Here is a 20,638-nt window from a genome sequence, read left to right on the forward strand (position 1 = left end):
TGTTGGGGGGAAGGTTGTCACTTGGCAGAAGCAGTAGTTGGATCACTTGGAAAGGTGCTTGTAGTAGAGATGGATCAAGTGGGGGTTCTCATGTTAACCCCTCCCCCTGGGTCCCTTTGTCCTTTGTTGTGTTACTCCCTGTCTGCCCCTCTTCCTTGTCCTTTCTCACCTTTCCCTGCCTTGCTCTGTAACTGGGGACAGTGACTTCTAGGGATTGATCCCAGGGAGGGAGGACTTGGGGATTTGCTGCTGGCTTCTCACTGGGTTCAGCCAATGGGAGGCACTAGATGGAGGCTTTGGTGAAGGGAGAGTAGGTGGGGTATTTTCACTCCCTGCCTGCCAGTATCTGGGCTCCTCTTCCCTGTCCCTTTAAGGTTGGGAGGGGGAATAAAGGCTCTCAGATGCCTCAGATTCCATCATCTTGATGGAATCCTGCTTCCTTCTGGGGCCCTCCACCTCTAAGTCTTCTCACACTCTGGCCTCAGGTGGGCTGGATAAGAACTGAGCTTCCATGTGGTGGGAGACACTCTCTCCTCACTCAGCGCGGTGCTCTTTCTCACCACAAACTGTAGGGCAGCATCTTCACTTCCTTTCCATCGTCCACCCTCTTGGGGTCGGTCTTTAACTGCCCCTTCTGTCTCAAGCTCTGGTTCCACCTCTGAGTCAGTGTCTCTTCAGCGAGGAAGATGTCTTCTCAGAGATGTCGTGCTTGGACTAGCCACTTCCAGCTTTGTTGCAGGCAATTTCGAGTTTCCCCAGGGGAGTCAACGCTGGAAACCTAGGGCACTTCTCCAGAAACTCTGCCCAGGGCCCCCCTTAGGTGTATCTTATCGTCAGTGTATCTGAGGCTCCACGCTTCTTGCTCACATTGCTTTACATTTTCTCTGCTTCACCATGTGTCCTGTTAGGTGGCCAGGTAGTGAGACTGTCTGGGGCAAGAGACTTTCTTTGTCTTCCCCAGATGCTTGCAGCCGGCTGTCAGTAGATGCCCACTGAACAAATGAGTGTAGAGATTGTGTCCTGTGACCTTTCACTAGGGGCACAGTGAGGGGTGAATGGGGAGGGGGCAGGTGGAGAAGAAAGTTTTTGGTTTGGGGGAAATGACAGAGCCAAGGCCTGGCAGTGTGGACCATTTGCAAAGACAGGATGCAGTGGTGTGTGTGTGTGTGTGAAGGGGATCCTCACCCTACCAGGCTTCAGGGGAACAGTGAGAATGGGGTGCACTGTGGGACAACCAATGTGTGGGGACTTGGTTGGATAGAGATGCTGACATTATCCCAGCACTTTCCTATGGGAACTCAGTTTTGTTCTTAAAAAAAATGAATATTTAATTAAAATAAATAACTAAAATAAAAATAAATAAAATGAACAAGCTAACTTCAGTAAGTCGATAAGTATGAATTAAGCCACACCGCCCCAGGATAACTGTCTGGTGTCCCTTCCTGTCCTTACTATCCCTCAGTACCTGGGAACTCCTCATCGGCCTTCTGCCACCACGGATCCGTTTTGCCTGTTCTCTAACTTCATCGATCAGGAGTCCTGTAGCATGAGATCTTTTGTGCCTGGTTTCCTGTGCTCCCATCTACATTTGTTGAGTGTATTCTGTCCCTCTGTCCTCCCGCAGCAAAGCCCTCCTTTGGTGCCTTGTGTGCTGGCCACAAGGGGGCAGCAGAGCCTGAGGGAAAGTAGGCGACCTCGTAGGGCCTCCAAGGTTACTCTCTCCTCATGGCACCTTTTCTCTGGTTGCCTCCCAGGCAGCTGCTGCAGCAGAGTCCTCCTGCTTCCCTCTCTGAGACCTGCTGCTTTAGAGAGGATTTCTGGGCCCAGGGCCTCCAATGTGGTGCCCTCTGTTTATTTTTTATTTTTTTAATTTTAAATTTTAACATTTATTATTGAGAGACAGAGCAGACAGAGCGTGAGCTGGGGAAGCAGGCTCCAGGCTCTCGAGCTAGCTGTCAGCACAGAGCCCCTCGTGGGACTTGAACTCACAAACTGTAACACCATGACCTGAGCCAAAGTCGGACACTTAACTGACTGAGCCACCCAGGCGCCCCTGGTGCCCTCTGTTTAGAGTTCACCTGAGTTTTGGGGTGGACCTGCGTCAAGTAGGGTTTGGCCCTGGGCAGGTTCCCGTCTATTGTTCAGCTTCTGTTTCTCAGCTTAAAAGTGAGGAAGGACTCCTGTGAGGATTAGAGTAAGTCATGTATTGAAACAAAGTACATAATGATCAGAGTGAAATAGCACTTGGTAAATGGTGGGCCTGAGCATTTGGTGCAAGTCAGTAGCCAGCCAGGGCCTGGCCTCAGGGCTTCAGCCTAGGGCTCCGCCTGTGGAGATGAGTCTCCCTGACATGGAGGAACAGGGTGTTGGGCGTGCTGGGGACTGTTCGAATCAGCCTCTGGAGGTTGGTCAGGGCCTCTCCTGACTTTTCTGCCTCAGGTTTCTCTCTGATTCCTTCAAGGTCAGAGGCCAAAGTGCCAGGTCTTCAGGCCCTTTTTCCATAACTTGGCTCTCACGCTCCCACTAGGACTTAACTGTTTCCGCCTTCACTGTGGATGGGCCTGACCCACATGGGAGAGGGAAAGTAAGTAAATTCTTCCCAGGTTTCTGACTAGGTCACCCATATGTGGGCAGTACTTGTATTCACTCACTGCAAAACGTTCACTGACATCTCAGTGACTAGCGAATGTACTTGAGACACTCTGGGCAGAACTGTGTCCCATTCAGGTGTCTGGTCCCCAGACACATCAGGGCTGACTGTGAGGGTGGGCTTGCACCTTCCCTTTTCCCTTTCCCTTCCCCTCCTCACCCCTGCCCTTCCTTCCCTCCCCCATTCTTTTCTCCCTTTTCCCCTCCCTCCCTCACTTCTTTCTTCTTGCTCTTTCCATTATTTTTTTCTGCTCTTTCTATTCTTACACTATCTTTCTCTTGGCTTTCTTTCCTTTTAATTTCTTATTTGTCTTTTGCTAATAAAATTTATTAAAATTTCTATAAGAATGTCTTTCTCTCTGGTCTCATTCCTTTGCCTTTATATAGCTCAGAGGGGTGGGAATGATGCCTTCTCATGTCCCCAGAAATCTCAGACTTTGGAAGCAAACTGACTTGCCCATTCAGAGGGTGCTGGGACAGGTGCCCTGGCCAGGTGGGCTTTGCAGCCGACCTCTGAGAGGCCTGGGCAGGCCCTTCTCCTGGGAGTAAGTAAGGGTCTAAGGAATTTTCTGAGGCATCTTTGGTTGGTTATTTCAGATATGGGATGACAGCCTCCACTAGGAAGCGCTGTGCTCACCAGAGGGGCAGGTGTGCAGACTCAGAGGATAGTGATCATCCCCACTGAGCCCTTGGCCTTGTCCTCAGCAGACTCCCAGGGCAGAGCTCAGCCCACCAGCAGGGTCATGCTGGTTAGAGAAGGGAGGAACATTCTGAAGTCTACACAGAAACTATCACCTTGTGTGTATAGTTGTATACATGTGTACACACATGTATGTATGTGTGTGTGTGTTTCCTGTTATTTTTCAGTCTTTCCAGATACCAAACAAGCAGGAAATACTTCTATAAACTTTTTTCCTGCAGTGGACGATAACCCAGTGAACCTTCACCTTAACATCGTCAAAATAAATTAAGATTCACCAGATTGCAGGTTTTTAAAAATGAGGTTTAATCCTTTCCACCAAATGTCACATCTTAAAATTACAATTCTTTTTATATTAGCCATTGATTTATGGCTTACATATTTATTTGAAAAGTGTTTCAAAAGCACTCGAAACATCTGAAGATAAGAGGTATTACATGGCTGTTAAACTAGAAAGTTTAATATTAACCCCTCTAGCATCAGGATAATTTATATTGAGCAAGAAAAATCATTCATGGCCAGTGAACAGTATTTGTGGACAAACAGCGGGAACATGAGCCTGATGAGCCTGGGAGGGTGGTGAAGTTTGCTGTGTGGTGTCCTTCAGGAACGTCTTTCCTGTGTTTGTCATTCCTTCCCCTCCCCTTCCTCCCATCCTGGGATCCATGGATTGGCATTCAGGGGAGATAAGCTTTCTGGCCATATCATCCTGGTCCATTAATGAGTTCAAGGTCCTCTTCCTGCTTCTGTTTCACCCTGAGCTGTGTGGAGCTGGGGACTGGGCTGGGCTTGAAGACTGGGTCATGTGGGGTGGTGAGGAGGGGTGCACCTTGCAGGTCCAGCCTTCCCTCTTCTAGGAAGTTCCTGGATTAAAGTTTAATAGATGGCTCATGTCATCCTTCATCTCTGTGTGCATGTGTGAAAGTGAAGTGTCATAAATACAACTTGTGTAGCCCAGTTCCTGGTATTTAGTAGGAACTCAATAAAATTTGTTTTTCTTCCCTCAAGTCTTTTCACCAAATTCCCCTAATGTCTCTTAACTTGAGGAGTCTCCCCATTGGGCAGTGATTGGTGGTGGCAGTGGGGTGGGGGTGGTCCTGGAAGGTAATAGTAGTCCTTACCTCATTTGTTGTTTTTTCTTTCTTTCTTTAAAACAAAACTATTGACTTTTTAAAAAGCTTTATTTATTGATCTTTGAGAGAGAGAGTGAGTGTGCACACCCATGTGAGTGGGCCAGGGACAAGGAGAGAGAGACAGAAAGAATCCCAAACAAGCTCCACACTCAGCACAGAGCCCGACAAGGGACTTGATCCCACAAACTGTGAGATTATGACCTGAGTTGAAATCAAGAGTCAAACGCTTAATGGACTGAACCACCTAGCCACCCCTCATTTGTTATTTTTCAGTTAAGATAGATTTTCCCAATATTCCCAAGTCTGAATAGATATTGGCAGAATAGACTTTTGTGGATGACAACCTGGGATGTGTTCAGACATATCCAGATGTCTTGGGTTTGCACAGAGTTTTAATATTTTAGACCAGACATCCAGGCAGAAACCTATCAAGCCCATGCATCATGGGCCAGTCAGGCCTTGTTTCATGAAAACAAATCCAATGGATTATTCAGGACAATCTAGAGTGAACACAGGCTGGGAGAGGCTTTGCTGGGTGTGTGGTTGTGAAACTCTGAGAGATTTGGTTTCCTCTCCTGCCGAATGATGACCAATGACAACAACCTGGCAGAAACGTGGCCAGGGAAGCTGTAGCCCAAGCTAGTATCTTAACACCAGTCACTTACACATGAACACCTACTACTGGGCAGGCTTGAAGCAGCAAGCAAAGGTGGTTGCATCTGAGTTTCTAGCCTGCAGGTGTTTCAGTGAAGCATTTATGTTTGGGGCAGAAACCAAAAAAGTGCACAAAGATGGTGGAGTTGTTGGATCCACGAAGAGGCTGACTTATTTAGGTCAGAGTTAACAATTTTTGTGTTTCTCAGTGGATTGAAATGTTTTTCCAGTTTGGACAAGGTTGAGTAGCTGATAGGCTGCTGGAGTGAGTCCTCTGCAAATGAGCTCAGGCAAAGTTTACTGAATGTTCACTATGTGATGGATGCGTGAGCAGGGCTCACATTGCCTCCCTTTGTGAACGCCACAGACATTCCACAGAAGAACTAATGTCAGAGCTGTTGTAGAGAACAGGGTGTCAGTAAAACTCCAAGCAGGGGTATGGGGCATATATGGGGATGAGCAGGTTGGTGAGGGTTTCTTTGAGGAAGGTCACTTTATGCAAGATTGAAATGTTAAGGAGTTTGGGGGATGGGGATGGGAGAGAATGAGAGAGAGAGAGTGAGAGAGCAAGACCATACAATGACTTGTGAGAAGGCCAGAGGCTGGGGGAGCTCCATGAACTGGAGGAACTCACTCACGCCAGTGAGGGAACAACTGGGAGAGTGATGGGAAGAGGTCACAGAGGAAGCTGAGGCCTGGAAATCACATATAAGAGGGGGTCCCTTGGACAGATGAGGCAGATCTGACTTGAGAGATTCATGACCTTGGAAGGAAAATGAACTTGAGGAAGTCAGGCTGGAGGTGGGCAGGGGACACTCATGGGGAAGCAGGGACACCCTACTTGGGCCAGAGGAGAAATGGGAGTGTCCAGGAACTAGGTACTGGCCATAGATACGGATCTGAGAAAAGTCTTGAACATTCTGGCACATTGGAGGTAGACTGGGTGGGAAAGTGGACTGTGTAGTAGAATGACTCTCCAATTTCTGGCAGATGTAACTGGGTGAGCCAAGGTGTCCTTTACTGAGATGGGAACACGCAGGTAAGGGGGGGCTGGAGAGGAAGCCCCAGTGCTCCAGGGCTTTCCTTCAGGGACCATAACATCCATCTTTCCCAGAGCACACTGTGGCCTGGCAGGGAGTGGGCAGAATGCTCTACCCATGCCATACATGACAGTAAAATACTAACAACCCACAGGTGCTGTCCATTCAGCTTGGACGGGGCCAGAGTCCGGGAACTGGTCCTGGAAGCTCCTGATGCCCAGGATTAACCTCTCTCTTGCCTCACCTGTGTGGTCTCTGGGTGAAGGAAAACAAAATAGCTACACCGGGGGCTTTTCAAAGGCTCTTGCCCAATAGTATTCACCAACTGTCATGAATATTCTCAGTAGTGAACAGTCAGTACAGAAAGACCCATGCACAGGGTTAGGTATTAGTCTTGGCTGTGCCACACACACTCCCTGCTTCTGGTCTAGAGTTAGCCAACCTGGAGAGTAGCAGTTGTTCACCAAACTATAGCTGAGTCTGCACTTCTGTGTGACCCCCTGCAGGGTGGGTCAGTGTACCTGTATGTGCCCTGTTTCTGTGGCTCTGATCACGTTGTTTCCTTCCTGATAACTGGGGTGCACCATCCAGAGGTCAGGGCAGAGTCCGCTGGATTGCCTGTTGTAAGATTTCATTTTCAACTGGTGGAGGAGTCAGAGAAGAGTAGATTCTCCTGTCTGGGAGTGCCCAGGACCCTGTTTGGGCTCAGACCCCTGCAGCCTGCAACCTCAGGCTTCTCCACTCACCGGGGAACCACCTGCCTCTCAGGTGGTTGGATTGGATCTGGATCTCAGCATTGGATTGGATCTCAGCATTGGATCTGGAAGCAGGGTTTGGGGCTCAGAGCAGCTAACTGTAGGTGCAATCTCTGAGAGCAGATTTGGGTCTGCTGAGATCTCACACTACTGAGTTAGAGACATCCAGAAGTCTCAGCTTTTTAAGAAGGTAAGTTGGTTCTGAAGATGCTTTTGGCCAATAAAAGGAAAGTTGGGAGCAGCTGGCTGTGAGGAAGTGGCTGAGATTGTGGTGAGGGTGGTGGTGCTGGATAATAATGAGGCTCTAAGAAGACCCAGGACAAATGCAGTGATGCCTGCACTTCATTCATTTATTGACATTTGTGTAGCACTACATCCTTATATCTTGGGGTGAGATCCTGTACTATCCCCATTTTGCATTGAGGAAAGTGAGGCAGAACAGGTCAAGAAACCAGTCTAAGTTGGTTCCCTAGAAAGTTGCTGAATCTGGGGCGCCTGGGTGGCTCAATTGGTTAAGCGTCCGACTTCAGCTCAGGTCTTGATCTCATGGTTCATGGGTTNACCAGGACTCATTTTATCCTCTCTGCTGCTCTTTCTCTCCTGGGATCCTTCTCCTTCTCCTTCTCCTCCTCCTCCTTCTTTTTCTTCTTCTGCTTCAAGTAAGCTTCCCACCCAGTGCCAACATGGGGCTTGAACTCATGACTTGACATCAAGACCTGAGCTATAATTAAGGGTCAGATGTTTAACCAACTGAGCCACCCAGGCAGCCTTCTCCTGGGATCCTTTCTTTTGAGGCAGAAACTCCTCAAAGATATAGAGGATGAGGATCAACTTTTCATGGGGAATTGACACAGCCTTCTGTTAGGAGCAGGGCTAGGGTCCTTGGTCCTGAGCAGCAACAGGCTGGGGGGAGGTGGGAGCTGAAATTTGGATGAACTTAATAAGCAAAGGACCTCAAGACAGGATGCATGTGGTGGGAATCACAAAGTCCTTGAGGAGGATGTAGTCTGACTCTCATGCTTCTTAGTGAGTCCCTGGTCATAATTAGGGGGCAGCAGAAGAACAACAGCACACAGGACCTGGAGGGTCCTGAGTCTGGACCCTTTGTGCCTGGGCATTTCTGGTGGCCTGTCACTCATACAGGCTTGGAAGAGGCGCTGTGATAAGGCAGGAGGGATCTGGTCCTATGGGCAGAGCAGGCTGTAAAAGCTTTCCAAGGGACTTGGGCTTTCTTGGTATCAGGGTTGTGGGGGCCCCAACCCCATTAGCATAATGACTAGTAGCAAAGACTCTGAACCTGCTGGGGAATGTTATCAGCCTTGAGACCTGCTGTCTGCTCTGAGGCCTAGAGATGTGGGCTGGCTCTGTCTCCTCTCTGTAGGTGTTTGCCTACCTCCTGCCCTGTGTCTCCCGGGCCCTGAGGAAATGGAGGATTGCTGCAGGGACTCTCTACTCTCCCATATCACCTCCGTGCTTTTCCTCTTGCTGCTGCCTGCTAGGGGGTCTGCAGGTGAGTGTGTCCCTATCCCCATTCCTGTGTCTTCCTTGGGTGGGTGAGAGCCCCCAGGAGCCCTGCTGTGTCTCCACCAGGACAGATGGCTATTGGTGGAGCCCTTGGCTCTAGAAAAGTTCTGGTGATCCTCCTTCTAATCACTAGTTATAATTAACCATTTAAGAAGAGTCCCAGAACCAAATGCAACCTGGTGCAGCCACTCTGGAAGACAATATGGAGGTTCCTCCACACATTAAAAATAAAACTACCCTATGACTGAGAAATTGCACTACTAGGTATTTATCCAAAGGACACAAAGTGCTGATTAAAAGGGGCACACGCACCCCAATGTTTATAGTAACACTGTCAACAATAGCCAAAGTATTGGGGCGCCTGGGTGGCTTAGTTGGTTAAGCGTCCGACTTTCGCTCAGGTCATGATCTTGCGGTTCGTGGGTTCGAGCCCCGCGTCGGGCCCTGTGCTGACTGCCAGCTCAGAGCCTGGAGCCTGTTTCAGAGTCTGTGACTCCCTCTCTCTCTGACCCTCCCCTGCTCACGCTGTCTCTCTCTCTCCTAAAAATAAATAAAACATTAAAAATTAAAAAAAAAATAGCCAAAGTATGGAAAGAGCACAAATGACTGTCGACTGATGAATGGAAAAGAAGAAGGGTATATATGTACAATGGAATACTACTCAGATATCAAAAAGAATGAAATCTTGCCATTTGCAACAATGTGGATAGGACTAGAGTGTATTATGCTAAGCGAAATGAGTCAGTCAGAGAAAGACAAATACCATATGATTTTACTCCTTTGTGGAATTTAAGAAACAAAACAGATGAAAATAGAGGAAAGGAAAGAAAAATAAGATAAAAACAAAGAGGGAGGCAAACCATAATAGACTCTTACAGACAGAACAAATGGAAGGTAGCTGGAGGGAGTTGGGTGGGAGGAGGGGTAAATGGGTGATGAGCATTAAGGAGGGCACTTATTGTGATGTGCACTGGGTGTTATATGTAAGTGATGAATCACTGGGTTCTACTCTTGAAACCAATGCGACACTGTATGTTAACTAACTTGAATTTAAATAAATAAGTAAGTAAGTTAGTAAGTAAATAAATAAATAAATAAACAAAATAAGAAAAGTACCAGAACCATAAAATAAGGGAAGGGGACCAAAACAATCGTCTAATGAGGAGTTTATGTCTTATAAAGTAAACAAAAGTGAATTTCACTATGAAAAGTTTGAAAATAACTTTCCCCTTATTTTTTGATTGCTGGCCCTATTGATATCTAAGTAGTTATTTGGTTATTAATTCATTACATTCTATAAATACTTACAGAGTATGAAGTTTGCGTAAGATGCTGATCTATGTACAAAACAGAGAGAGTCCCTCTCTCCACAGAGCTTACATTCCGACAGGTAGCGAGTACTAAATATCTCAATTCCATGCAATCTATGTCTGTTACAGGAGTGGACAGTATGAGAGAAGGAAGTAGAGCAGGGTGGGCAGTCAGAGGTGCAGGAGAGTGTGTGGGAGGGGGCAGCACTCCATAAGGTGGTCAGTGCAGGAAGTGAGATGGGAACAAAGATATGGAGGAAGTGGGGGTACCATCCTGACTAGATCCCTATGGAAAGAGGGTTTCCACAGTGGGGAGCAGCCAGAGCAAAGGTGGCAGTGTGCCTGGGTGTTGAAGGAGCAGAGGAGGCAAGTCTTGGTTGGGACAGAGTGAGCGAGCGAGCGAGAAACGGAGTTGGGGGTCAGAGAGGGGTTATCTTTATTGGGTTTGCAGGTCACTTTGGGAACCAGAAAGACATTGGAGGGCTTTGATAGCGAGGGGACATGGTTTTGTGTACAGGTTAAAAGGGTCACACAAGTGGGGTTGGGAAGAGGATAGTCCCAGGGAGACTAGTCACTGTCAGCCCTCAGGTGAGACAGATAGTGACTCAGCCAAAATTGAGTAGCACAGGAGGTGAGAAGTCACTCTTTGGTGATCCAACAGGGTTCTTTCTGCAGAAATGTCATGTTGTGACATGTCCATTAGGTCTCAGAAGACCAAGACCTGTGAAAGGTGATGGCGATTTGGGTGCTTGTGTGATGGAGTGAGGGCATGTTTTAATGGAAATAACTGTGGCCTCTAGTTTTTAGTGCACATGTAATTCAGCAGAGGAGAAACACATGGGCAGAAATAATACACTTCAGTCGGCTTTCAGTCCTGGCCTAAGTCCTAAGAGGAGCTAAGCTGGAGCTGTGGCTCTCAGAGTGTGGTCTGTGGAACATCAGTATCAGTATCCTTGGGAACCCCTTAGAAATGCTCATTGTTGGATCCACCCCAGACCTACTGAGACTGAGACAGAAGGGCTGGGAGTGGAGCCCAGCTGTCAGTGTTTCACAAGCCTTCCTGGTAACTGTGATGCCTGTGGAAGGTTAGAACCCCTGAGAGAGTCCTTCATGGGAGGGCCTGGAGCCAGGAACACAGGCTGCTGAGGGAGTCTCTGACATCATTTCTGGGTTTCCAAGGTGTGGTAAGACGATCTTGTCCTGATTCAGAGTGGTCACAGCTCAGTCTATCAGGACAGAGCCTCCCACCTGACACTCACCCCTGCCTGCCTGGGCCCCCAACTGACAGTATGTGTTCCCTGCCTCCCCATCTGTGTTTCTCCATTTTCTCACTCCTGTGTCTGTGTCCACAGAGGATTTCGTGGTGAATGGCCCCTCGGAACCTGTTGTGGCGGTGCTGGGTGGAAGCATCATGCTGTCCTGTCATGTGTCCCCACCCATGGATGTGGAGAACATGGAGCTGCGGTGGTTCCGCTCCAAGTTCTCAGAAGCGGTGTTCATCTATGAAAACCAGCAGGAACAGAAAGAGGGGCAGCTGGTACAGTACACAGGGCGGACTTCACTGGTGAAGGACTTCCTCAGCAGGGGGGAGGCCATTGTGCATATCCAGAAGGTCCAGGCTTCTGACAACGGGCTGTATACCTGCTTCTTCAGAAAGGGAAGTTTCTATGAAGAGGCCAATTTGGAGCTGAAGGTGGCAGGTGGGTGCTTGATCTATATTTAGTGTCCTGAGTACTGGAGGTGGGAAGAACCTCCGGGTCCAAGTGATTCAGTCTTTCATTTTAGAGATGAGGGAAAGGAGGGAATTTCACTTATTCATTTATTCAATAAGAATATATAGAATCCCTACTAAGTGCCAGGTTCCCTTCTGGGCACCTGAATACATTAGTGAACCAAATAGAGATTCCTGTCCTGAAGAGTTTATGTTAAAGGCAGTAGACAGATGGGTTATAGAGGATGTTAGATGGTGGTGAGTAGAAACTCAGCCAAGTGGGTATCTGGGGTGAGAGTTCCAAGCAGAAGAACACTCATGTGAAACAACCAAGGTAGGTGTGTGGCTGGTGTGTCTGGGCAGACAAGAAAGCCATGTAGTTGGTGCGACAGGTGAGTGGGAGGGTGTGAGAAGTAATGATCCTGGTCCTTGGGCAGAGAGAAGAGACTGATCTTGAATAAATAGTTCATGAGGAGTACCCACTTGAGCAGGTACTTGAGTGAATCCAGAAAGTGTTCCAAAGAGTCCTGCTGGTTGATGGATTCCATGAGGGGCACAGAGAGCATGGTGATTGTGATTATGAGCAGTTAAACAGTTAACCAAATAGTCCTGGGGCTGGAGGGGCCCAGGTAGGGGTACTTGGGGAGGAAGTGGAGAAGGGTTTTGTGGTTAAGGGCGATGCCAGACCATAGAAGGCTTTGTGTGGTGTGTTATGGAGTTTGGAGGAAGAGCTGAGGAAATTTTAAACAGAGCAGTGGAGGGAGGTGTTTGTGGGAGGAGGTTTGCTTTGCCAGCTGTAAGAGAGGGTATATGAAAGGTGAGCAAGACTGGAGAAAGACATGTAGTTACAGGGTGGGCAGGATGGCTCCCTGAGTTGATGTAGGAGCAGTGCAGTGGGAGAAGAGAAGGAGTTCCAGTGTCAGAGAGGTTTGGAAAGTAGAACCAACTGAGTGGGTAGATTTGGGGACACAAAGAGTTTAGAGGTTGGAGAAAAGGGACTGCAGAGACTCCTGAGGGTTTTTTTTGTTTTGTTTTGTTTTGGGGGGGTTTGTTTGTTTTTTTGGTTTGTTTTTGCAATTTGTTGTTTAGTAGTACGAGTATTGACATTTTGTGTTAGTTGCTGATTGCTGTCATAATGCTGTGCAACATAGACATGGAAATCTCAGTTGCGCATAGTAACAACCATTTATTTACTCTTGAGCATTAAGGGAGTTCAGCTTATCTGAGCTGTGTTTGACTAATCTTAATCATGCTTACTCATATGTCTTAAATGTAGTGGAAATACAACTAAACACAAAGTCTCCAAATTCTGAAATCCTCTTCACAAAGGTACTAGGGAAAGAAAACATTTTTATTATTGCATTAGCTTTAACCAGTAAGATCTACCAAGGATAGAAAAGACAGAAATCTCACCTTTTTACATAGCCATGCAGACACAACTCATTACATACATGTTTTCTGGGTAAACAGTTACTAGCTCTCAAGTAAGTGGACTTGAGAGCATCATGTGTCACAGGCAGTGTACCCTAAAAGTACTTGGTAATTAGAGTGACCATCTATGTTAGCTTAGTGGCTTTATCCCAAGGAAAAACAAATTCTCCTATCTTAAAAATTGAAAAGAAACTTTTTAAAAATTCCAGTGTAGTTAATATAGTTTTATATTAATTCCAGGTGTGTAATATAGTGATTCAACACTTCTTCATATTACTCAGTGGAAATTTCAACAGAAACTTGGCAGGCCCGGAGGGAGTGGCATGATATATTCAGAGTACTGAAAGGAAAAATCCTGCAGCAAGGCTGTCATTCAGAAGAGGAGGAGAGATGAAGAGTTTCCCAGACAAACAAAAGTTAAAGTAGTTTATTTATACAAATTCTCCCATCTTTATGACAGAAGGTGGTTTTACACTTGGGTCGTTGTTCCCACTGAGGATAGACTCCTACACTTCCCCAGTAACTGGGAGAGATGGGTGCTGTCTACCTTGGTGTTAACAGTTCAGAGAGAGGGCTCCCAGGCTCTTGTGAAATACATTCCTGGATCACAAAGCTGACAAAAGGCCTATGTAGTTTTCACAAAGGACTTATATATATTTTAAAGAGGGGAGAAAGCCCCCACTATAAAACTTCCTCAAGTAAATGCTGTAAGAAAAAGGATGGGAAGGGGCTCCTTCGTTATTTTCAACAGGGACAAGAGCCTCTGACTTCTAATATGTTGTCCTGACAGTAGACCTTGGTTGGGTTTACTCACATGGGTGGGTTTCAGTGGGCTGTTAGCTAACCTAGGACAGCTTTAGCTGGAAGGACTGCTCTAGCTCAAGCACGTCCCTCCTGTGTCAGAGGTCAAGGCAATGGCACATTACTTTCCAGCCTCTGCTAGAGTCACATTCCCTGAACTCTCAGTGGCCCAGTCAAGTCACATGATGGAATCCAGAAGCAGAGTGTGAAGGCACTGCACTAAAAGTATATGGCAGAAGGTGAGCTGGATGTGCAACAGGCTGAAGGACTGGGAATATTTTCATTATCAGCCTATCACAGATGGAGCTAAATATGAATCAGTTCAGGATTAGAGTTTGAAGCATCTGTGAGGAATCCTGGAAGAGGTAACCTTCTGAGATGTGGATATTAGGGATGGAGCTCAGGAGGTAGGTAGGGTTTTCAAGGATGGAAATGATTTACCAAATGGTGATGGGTATGCAGGAAGATGCCCTGGAGAATGTGTGAGGTGAGAAGATCAGAGAAGGATAGAACCTGGGACCAAATTCCTTTTTGTGTTACTCTGGGTGATGGATTTCCCACCTTCATGGTTGGAGAGAAGAGCCCTGGCCTCTGCAGGTCCCCATACTCTTTCCTTCTGTTCCCTGTGGCAGGACCCATGCTCTAATCCTTGCAGGGGCCACTCCTCAGGGAGCCCCTAGAATGCAGTGCTGCACTGGAGGTGCGCAGAGGAAGGCTCTGCTGGCATCCATGGGTTCTGGAAGGCCTCCCTGTGCTCTCCAGCTTCTCTCTCACAGGTGTGGGCTCCACCCCTCAAGTGCACATCACAGGGCCAGAGGAGGACGGGATCCGAGTGGTGTGCACGGCCTCCGGGTGGTTCCCAAAGCCCCAGGTACAGTGGAATGCTGCTAATGGGGAAAAGTTCCTGACATTCTCTGAGACACATATGGAAGACGCTGAAGGACTGTTCAGTGTGGAGGCTGCTCTGGTGGTGAGGGACAGCTCTTCAGGGAATATAACCTGCTCGGTCTTCAACCCTGTCCTGGACCAGAAGAAGGCAATGGCCATATTCATCCCAGGTCAGCACTACTTTCCACTCTCAGCAGAGCCAGAGACAGTGGCCTGGGCTTCCTGTGGGTGCTGGGCTGGGCTGTCCTGGACTGTGTCCCTGATGTGGTCTCTGGCTGGGCACAGAGCCTTTTTTCCCCCAGGCCTCTCCCTGGAAGTCAGCTTTCATACTGAGCCTGATGGTGCTGATGCTCGCACTCATTGGGGCTGCCTATTACACCAAGAGAGAATATACTGCAAAGAGACAGGCGCAACAGGAATGGGAGAGACTGCACAACGAAAAGGAGGAGGACCGGCAGACAAAGGAGGAGGCATTGAAGGCCAGAGGTAAGGCAGCATAGGGGCGAAGACAGGCAAGTGCAGAAGCTGGTGCAGAGGACACGCTGGCAGCAGGGGCTTGGCCAGGAGCAGGTGGCCGAGCAGCTCCAGAAAAGACAGCTGGACTGTGGAGGCTTCATGGGTCTGGAGTTATCCTATCTTCCAGGATACAGAGAAGTCCTTTTATGGGTTCTCCAGGTGCAGTCTTTCCTTTGTGAAGGATGGGCATTCAGACTTATTTTTCACTCTTTTTCAGATGAACTCCAAGCAGATCTCGGTAAGTTCTCTTCTTTCCCAGAAGTTTCTGAGTCTCCTGTGTAGTAACACTCTGGTTCTTAGCTCACCTGTGTCCTGTCTTGTTTTCAGATTGGAGGAAATCCGTTTTCCTGGCTGGTGAGTGACTCTCCAGATATCTTTGGGTCTCCTGTCCAGCCTAAGCTAAAGTGTCCCCTCTCCTTGTTTCAGGCACAGAAATATGGACCCTTTCCTGGGGCAGAAGTGGGAGGTGGTGGATGGCTGTACCCTTCACCACAGTCTTTCCCTATTTGGGCTTTTCTTTCCCACACAGTGGTTTGGAACCTGGGATGATGGTGGTTACTGGAGTCTGTCATGCAATTGGGTTTATTTCAGTGCTGATCTACCCACCATATTGTTACCTTTTTAGGTAGCAACTAGTTCTCATTCAAATTGGATGCTCTGAGATTTTGTTAAAGAAGCTATGTAAATAAGCGGGGTCATTAAGTTTAGGAGTGTGACCCTTCCATATAACACCATCCAGAGAGAGTGTTTTCTCTCCAGTTCCTGGAGGTGCTGGTCAGAAGTGATTGGTTGAGGACTGGTCTGACCATGGGTGGGAATGTGGTGGGGTGAGCTGTCAATGCTTCAGAACAGCGATGTGTTTTCTGAGAAAGTTTGGCCACTTTAACCCCAGAGCTACCCTAACATCCCTGTCCTTAATTCATGTCCCTTTTTGTATTATTTCCCAAATATCTCTTTGCTGGCAATCATGGACTGTAATAATGATTTCTGTTTACGATTATGGAATAATTTATGTTCTATTCCCTAAAATATTTTCATACAAGCAAAACTGAAAGGAGATCGAATAAAAATGTTTGAGGTAATTTTTAAGGCACAAGATACTAAATGGCTTGGCAAAAGGTTGCACAGCAGCAGCAGGCTGGGGTGGAACTCAGCCTGCAATGCAGGCTTTCTGACCTGTGATCCAGGGAATTTCCCACAAGATCATGTTGTCGGAACATGGCAGGAGGATATCTCCTCTCCAGCCTGCCTACTCTGTTGGGAGTGTCACCTGTAGCCCAGAGAGGAGGCAAGGTCAATAGATCACTGTGAAGCTGACTTGTTCTGGCTCATACCTCACCAGGATGTGTCCCTTTTCAGGCTGGAAGAAGGTGCAGTTATATGCAGGTAAGCGACTCAGTTTTCTATGGCTTTAGCTCTCCAGTGTTAACTTTTCCCCCTTCTCTGTCAGTGGACCCCATACCAAGACAGGGTGGGTGTCCCTGTTTTCCTTATCATGTTTGTTTCTCCTTACAAAGACTGCAGGGACTGTCCTTGGAAACACAAATCTGCCTCTATTCTGACCTGTCAGTCCTCTACTGTAGGTCATTTTTAGGTTAGCAACAGCATCTGAACACACCTTGTTCAACTGATACTTTTGATGGTGCAGTGACAACAGAGTGCTCATTTATAAGGACAATTGGAACACGGCAATGACTTATAGACCAGAAACTGCTATCTCTAGGAGATTTCAGAAACCATACTTGCTTGCTTAGGATTCAGGTGTTCCTGAGGAGATTCTTGGTTCTGAAGCCATTTTATCCCCAAATTCCCACATGTTGCAGATCTACTTTTGGTTTTCATGTTTAGTTTTTTTTCTGGTCCCCTGAAATGATGGTTTTCATTTGCTTCCTCACACTCTGACTCCTTGTCCAAGGTGGGTTTCTTCCTCTAAACTTCCCTGCCTGCTGTGGAAATAGTTCCTTTAGATCATTTGTTCTGAATCTGAGATCTGGAGATTTCAGGGTATTTATGGACTCCATGTGGTGGGTTTGTGAGCTACCTGCAATAATATACAAAATCCTATGTATACGTTTGTGTAATAGAGGCAAGAACTTAAACTTATTTTTTAAAGAACAGTAACTTATAATTGTTCACAACCATTATCTCTCCTTATCAGAGAATTGCAGATTTACTCGATGGCATCGATACTGGTTTGACTTATTTGGGGCAGTGTGTGAAGATTGCAATAGGAGAAACTTAGAGGAGTGAGACTTGTTTACCAGAGAAAAGTTGGGAACAAATCAGTGAAGGAAAAGCTGGTTGGGGAAGCGAGGAGGAGATGAGAAGGAAGTAGAAAGCTAGTGAGTCCTCTTGGAGAGATTTTGGGTAGCTTAGAGTGGTGGAAGAGAGACCACAAATCATAGCTATGGTGGTTTGAGTGGGAAGTACACAGAAGTTGTGCAAAGTTTTTGGGTGCACTAAAGGTAACAAACTCTGAGACCTCTTTGAGAGATTTCTTTTTTTTTTTTAAATGATTTTTTTTTAATGTTTTATTTATTTCTAGGAGAGAGAGAGAGAGACAGCGTGAGCAGGGGAGGGTCAGAGAGAGAGGGAGTCACAGACTGAAACAGGCTCCAGGCTCTGAGCTGGCAGTCAGCACAGAGCCCGACGCGGGGCTCGAACCCACGAACCGCGAGATCATGACCTGAGCGAAAGTCGGACGCTTAGCCGACTAAGCCACCCAGGCGCCCCCTCTTTGAGAGATTTCTGAAAAGACTTATAGTATTTTGAGCAGTTTTGAAGTAATGTTCTGATGGAGTTTACTTCTCTTCATGAGACCACCTCAACCTTCCAGTAGCAGTTGGGGCAGGATGTGGTCCAGAGGATCCTTAAGCAATGAAAAGTTACCCTGAGCACCATTTAGCACCAATGTGAGTTAAGAACCCAGGCCCTTCAAACCTGTGTAACATATGTGTGTGTGTGTGTCTGTTTTGTTCAGGATCAGGGACATGGACTATGAGAGCAGGGAATGGAGAGGCAGGGGTACAGGAGACCTGGGGACCAGATGTGTGAGGAAACCTCCTCAGAGAGGCTCACTGATTCTTGGGATTTATTTGTTAAAAATGAGGATCAAATTGTCTTCTCTCTCTCTTTTCTTTTAAAATGTTTTTATTTATTTCTGAGAGAGAGAGAGACAGCGTGAGCAGGGGAGGGTCAGAGATAGAGGGAGACACAGAATCTGGCTGTCAGCACAGAGCCCGATGTGGGGCTCGAACCCACAAACTGTGAGATCATGACGTGAGCCGAAGTCAGACGCTTAACTGATTGAGCCACCCAGACGCCCCCAAATAGTCTTCTCTTTAGCATCCTCCCCTTCTCTGATGGATTGAAGTGCATGTGTTTCAACGTAGACCTTATATACCCTTTTATTTTGTAAGGATGGAAACCATTACAGTAGAGTTAATATTTGCATCTTGATAGGCTCATAGTGTGAGGTAAACTAGTGTCTGATATCATCTTATTCAAAAATTGAAAAACAATTTTTCAATTATTTTTGAATAAGGGGCTTAAGACATGACCATTTTGGGGGATCTACCACATGGGGTGTCTCCTGGTGCTTTTGATCTCTCTGAGCAATTAAAGGGGGAAGCAGATAACTAGACCCAATATTTTTGGCTTCCCCTTACATATGGGGATGTTTTTCCTCCCAATAATCCATGAAGGGAAAACTAATTCATTAGTTTCTGTCCTCTCACTGGATGTATGTCTTTCCTGCTTTGAACTTCTGTCTCTCCCTTCCTTGAAACTTCTGCATTGCCTCCTGATGGAAAAATTTCTCTGATGCTGAATCCTGAGTTCTCCTCACCCAAGGTTTATAGTTGTCTTCAAGTTCTCCTCTGCCAAGTTGTATGGTCTCTACCATGACTTAGAGTTAACCTTCAAGTTCAGTTCATTCAATTCTTTAGAAATAAATGGGAGGCCTCATTATTTTTGATTTCCCCAATGCCTTCTCAAGAAAACCTAGCTTTCAGGATAGATGTGTGGCTAGGGATTCTTGAAAAAGCATAATACGATAGTGAAATCTGGGTATACAGCCTTCTTTTCAGGTTGTTATCCAGCCTCTCAGTGGTGTTAAGTTTTATGGCTTGGTTTTCATGGGAAGGCTGTACCATGATGACTCTGTGTGTGTGTGTAAAAGTTTAGGCATCAGTGGAATGTTTCCAGAATAGTTTCCCCCTAACTCTTACTTCAGTGTATTTCAGAAGACTAGATGTCAACACTGATATCTACATCTCCTCAAATCTGATTTGTTGTTACATTTGTGAAATGTGGTTTTCTTGTAGACTGGAAGAAAGAGAAGTTCCAGGCCTGTGAGTTACTTCAAGTTCTTTCTGGGTACTCCTACTGCTTCCACATGGCTTCTGATGTCTCATTCAGCTTGCTGTGGTGATACAGATGCTGATACCATCCATGGTGGTGGGGTGGGGTGGGGCAATGAAAATCACATAGCTGAGATTAGTGGATGTGACTGACATTGGGTTCTAAATATATCCTTCAGTCCTGAGTCCATTCTGGTCCTCAAGTGCCCTGTGACATATATAACTCTCAGATCAGTCTTATGCTTACTTCTCCTGCTTGGAGGGCTGTGTACTTGAGTCACAAGACTCTCATCTCAGGAGGCTTAGCTCTCCCCACATGCACTAGGTGTCTGGGTGGTGGTGGTGGTGGTGGTTGTGTGCCCTTGCTATGGGGCAGGGGAAGGTCTTGCATGATTGGCAACTCTCTCTGCAGTGTCTGTCATTCTGGATCCAGAGTCTGCACATCCCCACCTTGCTGTCTCTGGTGGAGGGACTAGTGTGACCTTGAAGGATGCAAGTAAGGATGAAGAAGAACCCTGTAGCATCATGGGCCAGGAGGCCATCACTTCAGAGCGCTGTTATTGGGAGGTGGAGATCAGGAGTAGAAACGAATGCAACTGGAGTCTGGGGGTCTGTAGGGGAGATGCAGAGAGGAATGGCTGGTACAGAGAGGGCCCAGAAAAGGGGTTCTGGGCTGTGGGGAAATATGAAGGTAAATTATATGCCCTTAAGCTCCCTCAGCATCAGGAAATCTGTGAGGAAATTCCCAACAGGGTGGGGGTTTTCTTAGACATCAAAGAAGGGGTTATCTCCTTCTATAACATGACGAAGAACTCTCACCTTTTCTCCTTCTCTTTCACTTCCTCCTCTGAAACTCTGTTTCCATACTTCATGGTCAAGTCAGGAGATGTGTCCCTGACCATCTGCTCTGTGGTGGGTGGGCCTGCAGAGACCCCTGTGCCACTTAACAATTCTCCTTCTTCTTTGGAGGAGTCTGTGAGACTCTCAGGGGAGGGATTCAACTCAGGCTCTGCTATTGATGGTGTTCCCCCAGGGGCCGACTCTCCATTACTCCCGTACAGCCCTGAGGCCATGTCCCCATAGGACCCCAACACTGTTCCAGACTCCTTACGGTGACTCTTCCTGGAGGTTCACATTCCTTGGGACAAAAGCCTCTGAGGTTAGT

General features: G+C 47.0%; 1 protein-coding gene across 1 annotated transcript; it reads left to right on the plus strand.

Moving 5' to 3' along the window:
- Positions 1-8,356: 8,356 nt before the first annotated feature.
- LOC144228939 (butyrophilin-like protein 1) lies at positions 8,357-20,638 on the plus strand. Its single transcript, XM_077760867.1, has 9 exons — positions 8,357-8,441; positions 11,118-11,465; positions 14,485-14,766; positions 14,882-15,082; positions 15,330-15,350; positions 15,440-15,466; positions 16,472-16,498; positions 19,438-19,464; positions 19,886-20,638. Exons 1-9 carry the CDS (start codon positions 8,357-8,359, stop codon positions 20,554-20,556), a joined length of 1,689 nt encoding a protein of 562 aa, XP_077616993.1. The 3' UTR covers positions 20,557-20,638.

The sequence above is a fragment of the Crocuta crocuta genome, unplaced genomic scaffold (assembly GCF_008692635.1).
Source record: "Crocuta crocuta isolate KB4526 unplaced genomic scaffold, BGI_CrCroc_1.0 scaffold762, whole genome shotgun sequence".
NCBI lineage: Eukaryota > Metazoa > Chordata > Mammalia > Carnivora > Hyaenidae > Crocuta > Crocuta crocuta.

What these genes read in the sequence shown, in the direction of transcription:
- LOC144228939 (XM_077760867.1), top strand. Translation starts at nt 8,357, where the DNA reads ATGGAGGATTGCTGCAGGGACTCTCTACTCTCCCATATCACCTCCGTG. An exon ending in TGAACTCCAAGCAGATCTCG is followed by an intron (nt 15,351 to 15,439) that starts GTAAGTTCTCTT and finishes TCTTGTTTTCAG; the next exon opens with ATTGGAGGAAATCCGTTTTC. An exon ending in GAAAGAGAAGTTCCAGGCCT is followed by an intron (nt 19,465 to 19,885) that starts GTGAGTTACTTC and finishes CTCTCTCTGCAG; the next exon opens with TGTCTGTCATTCTGGATCCA.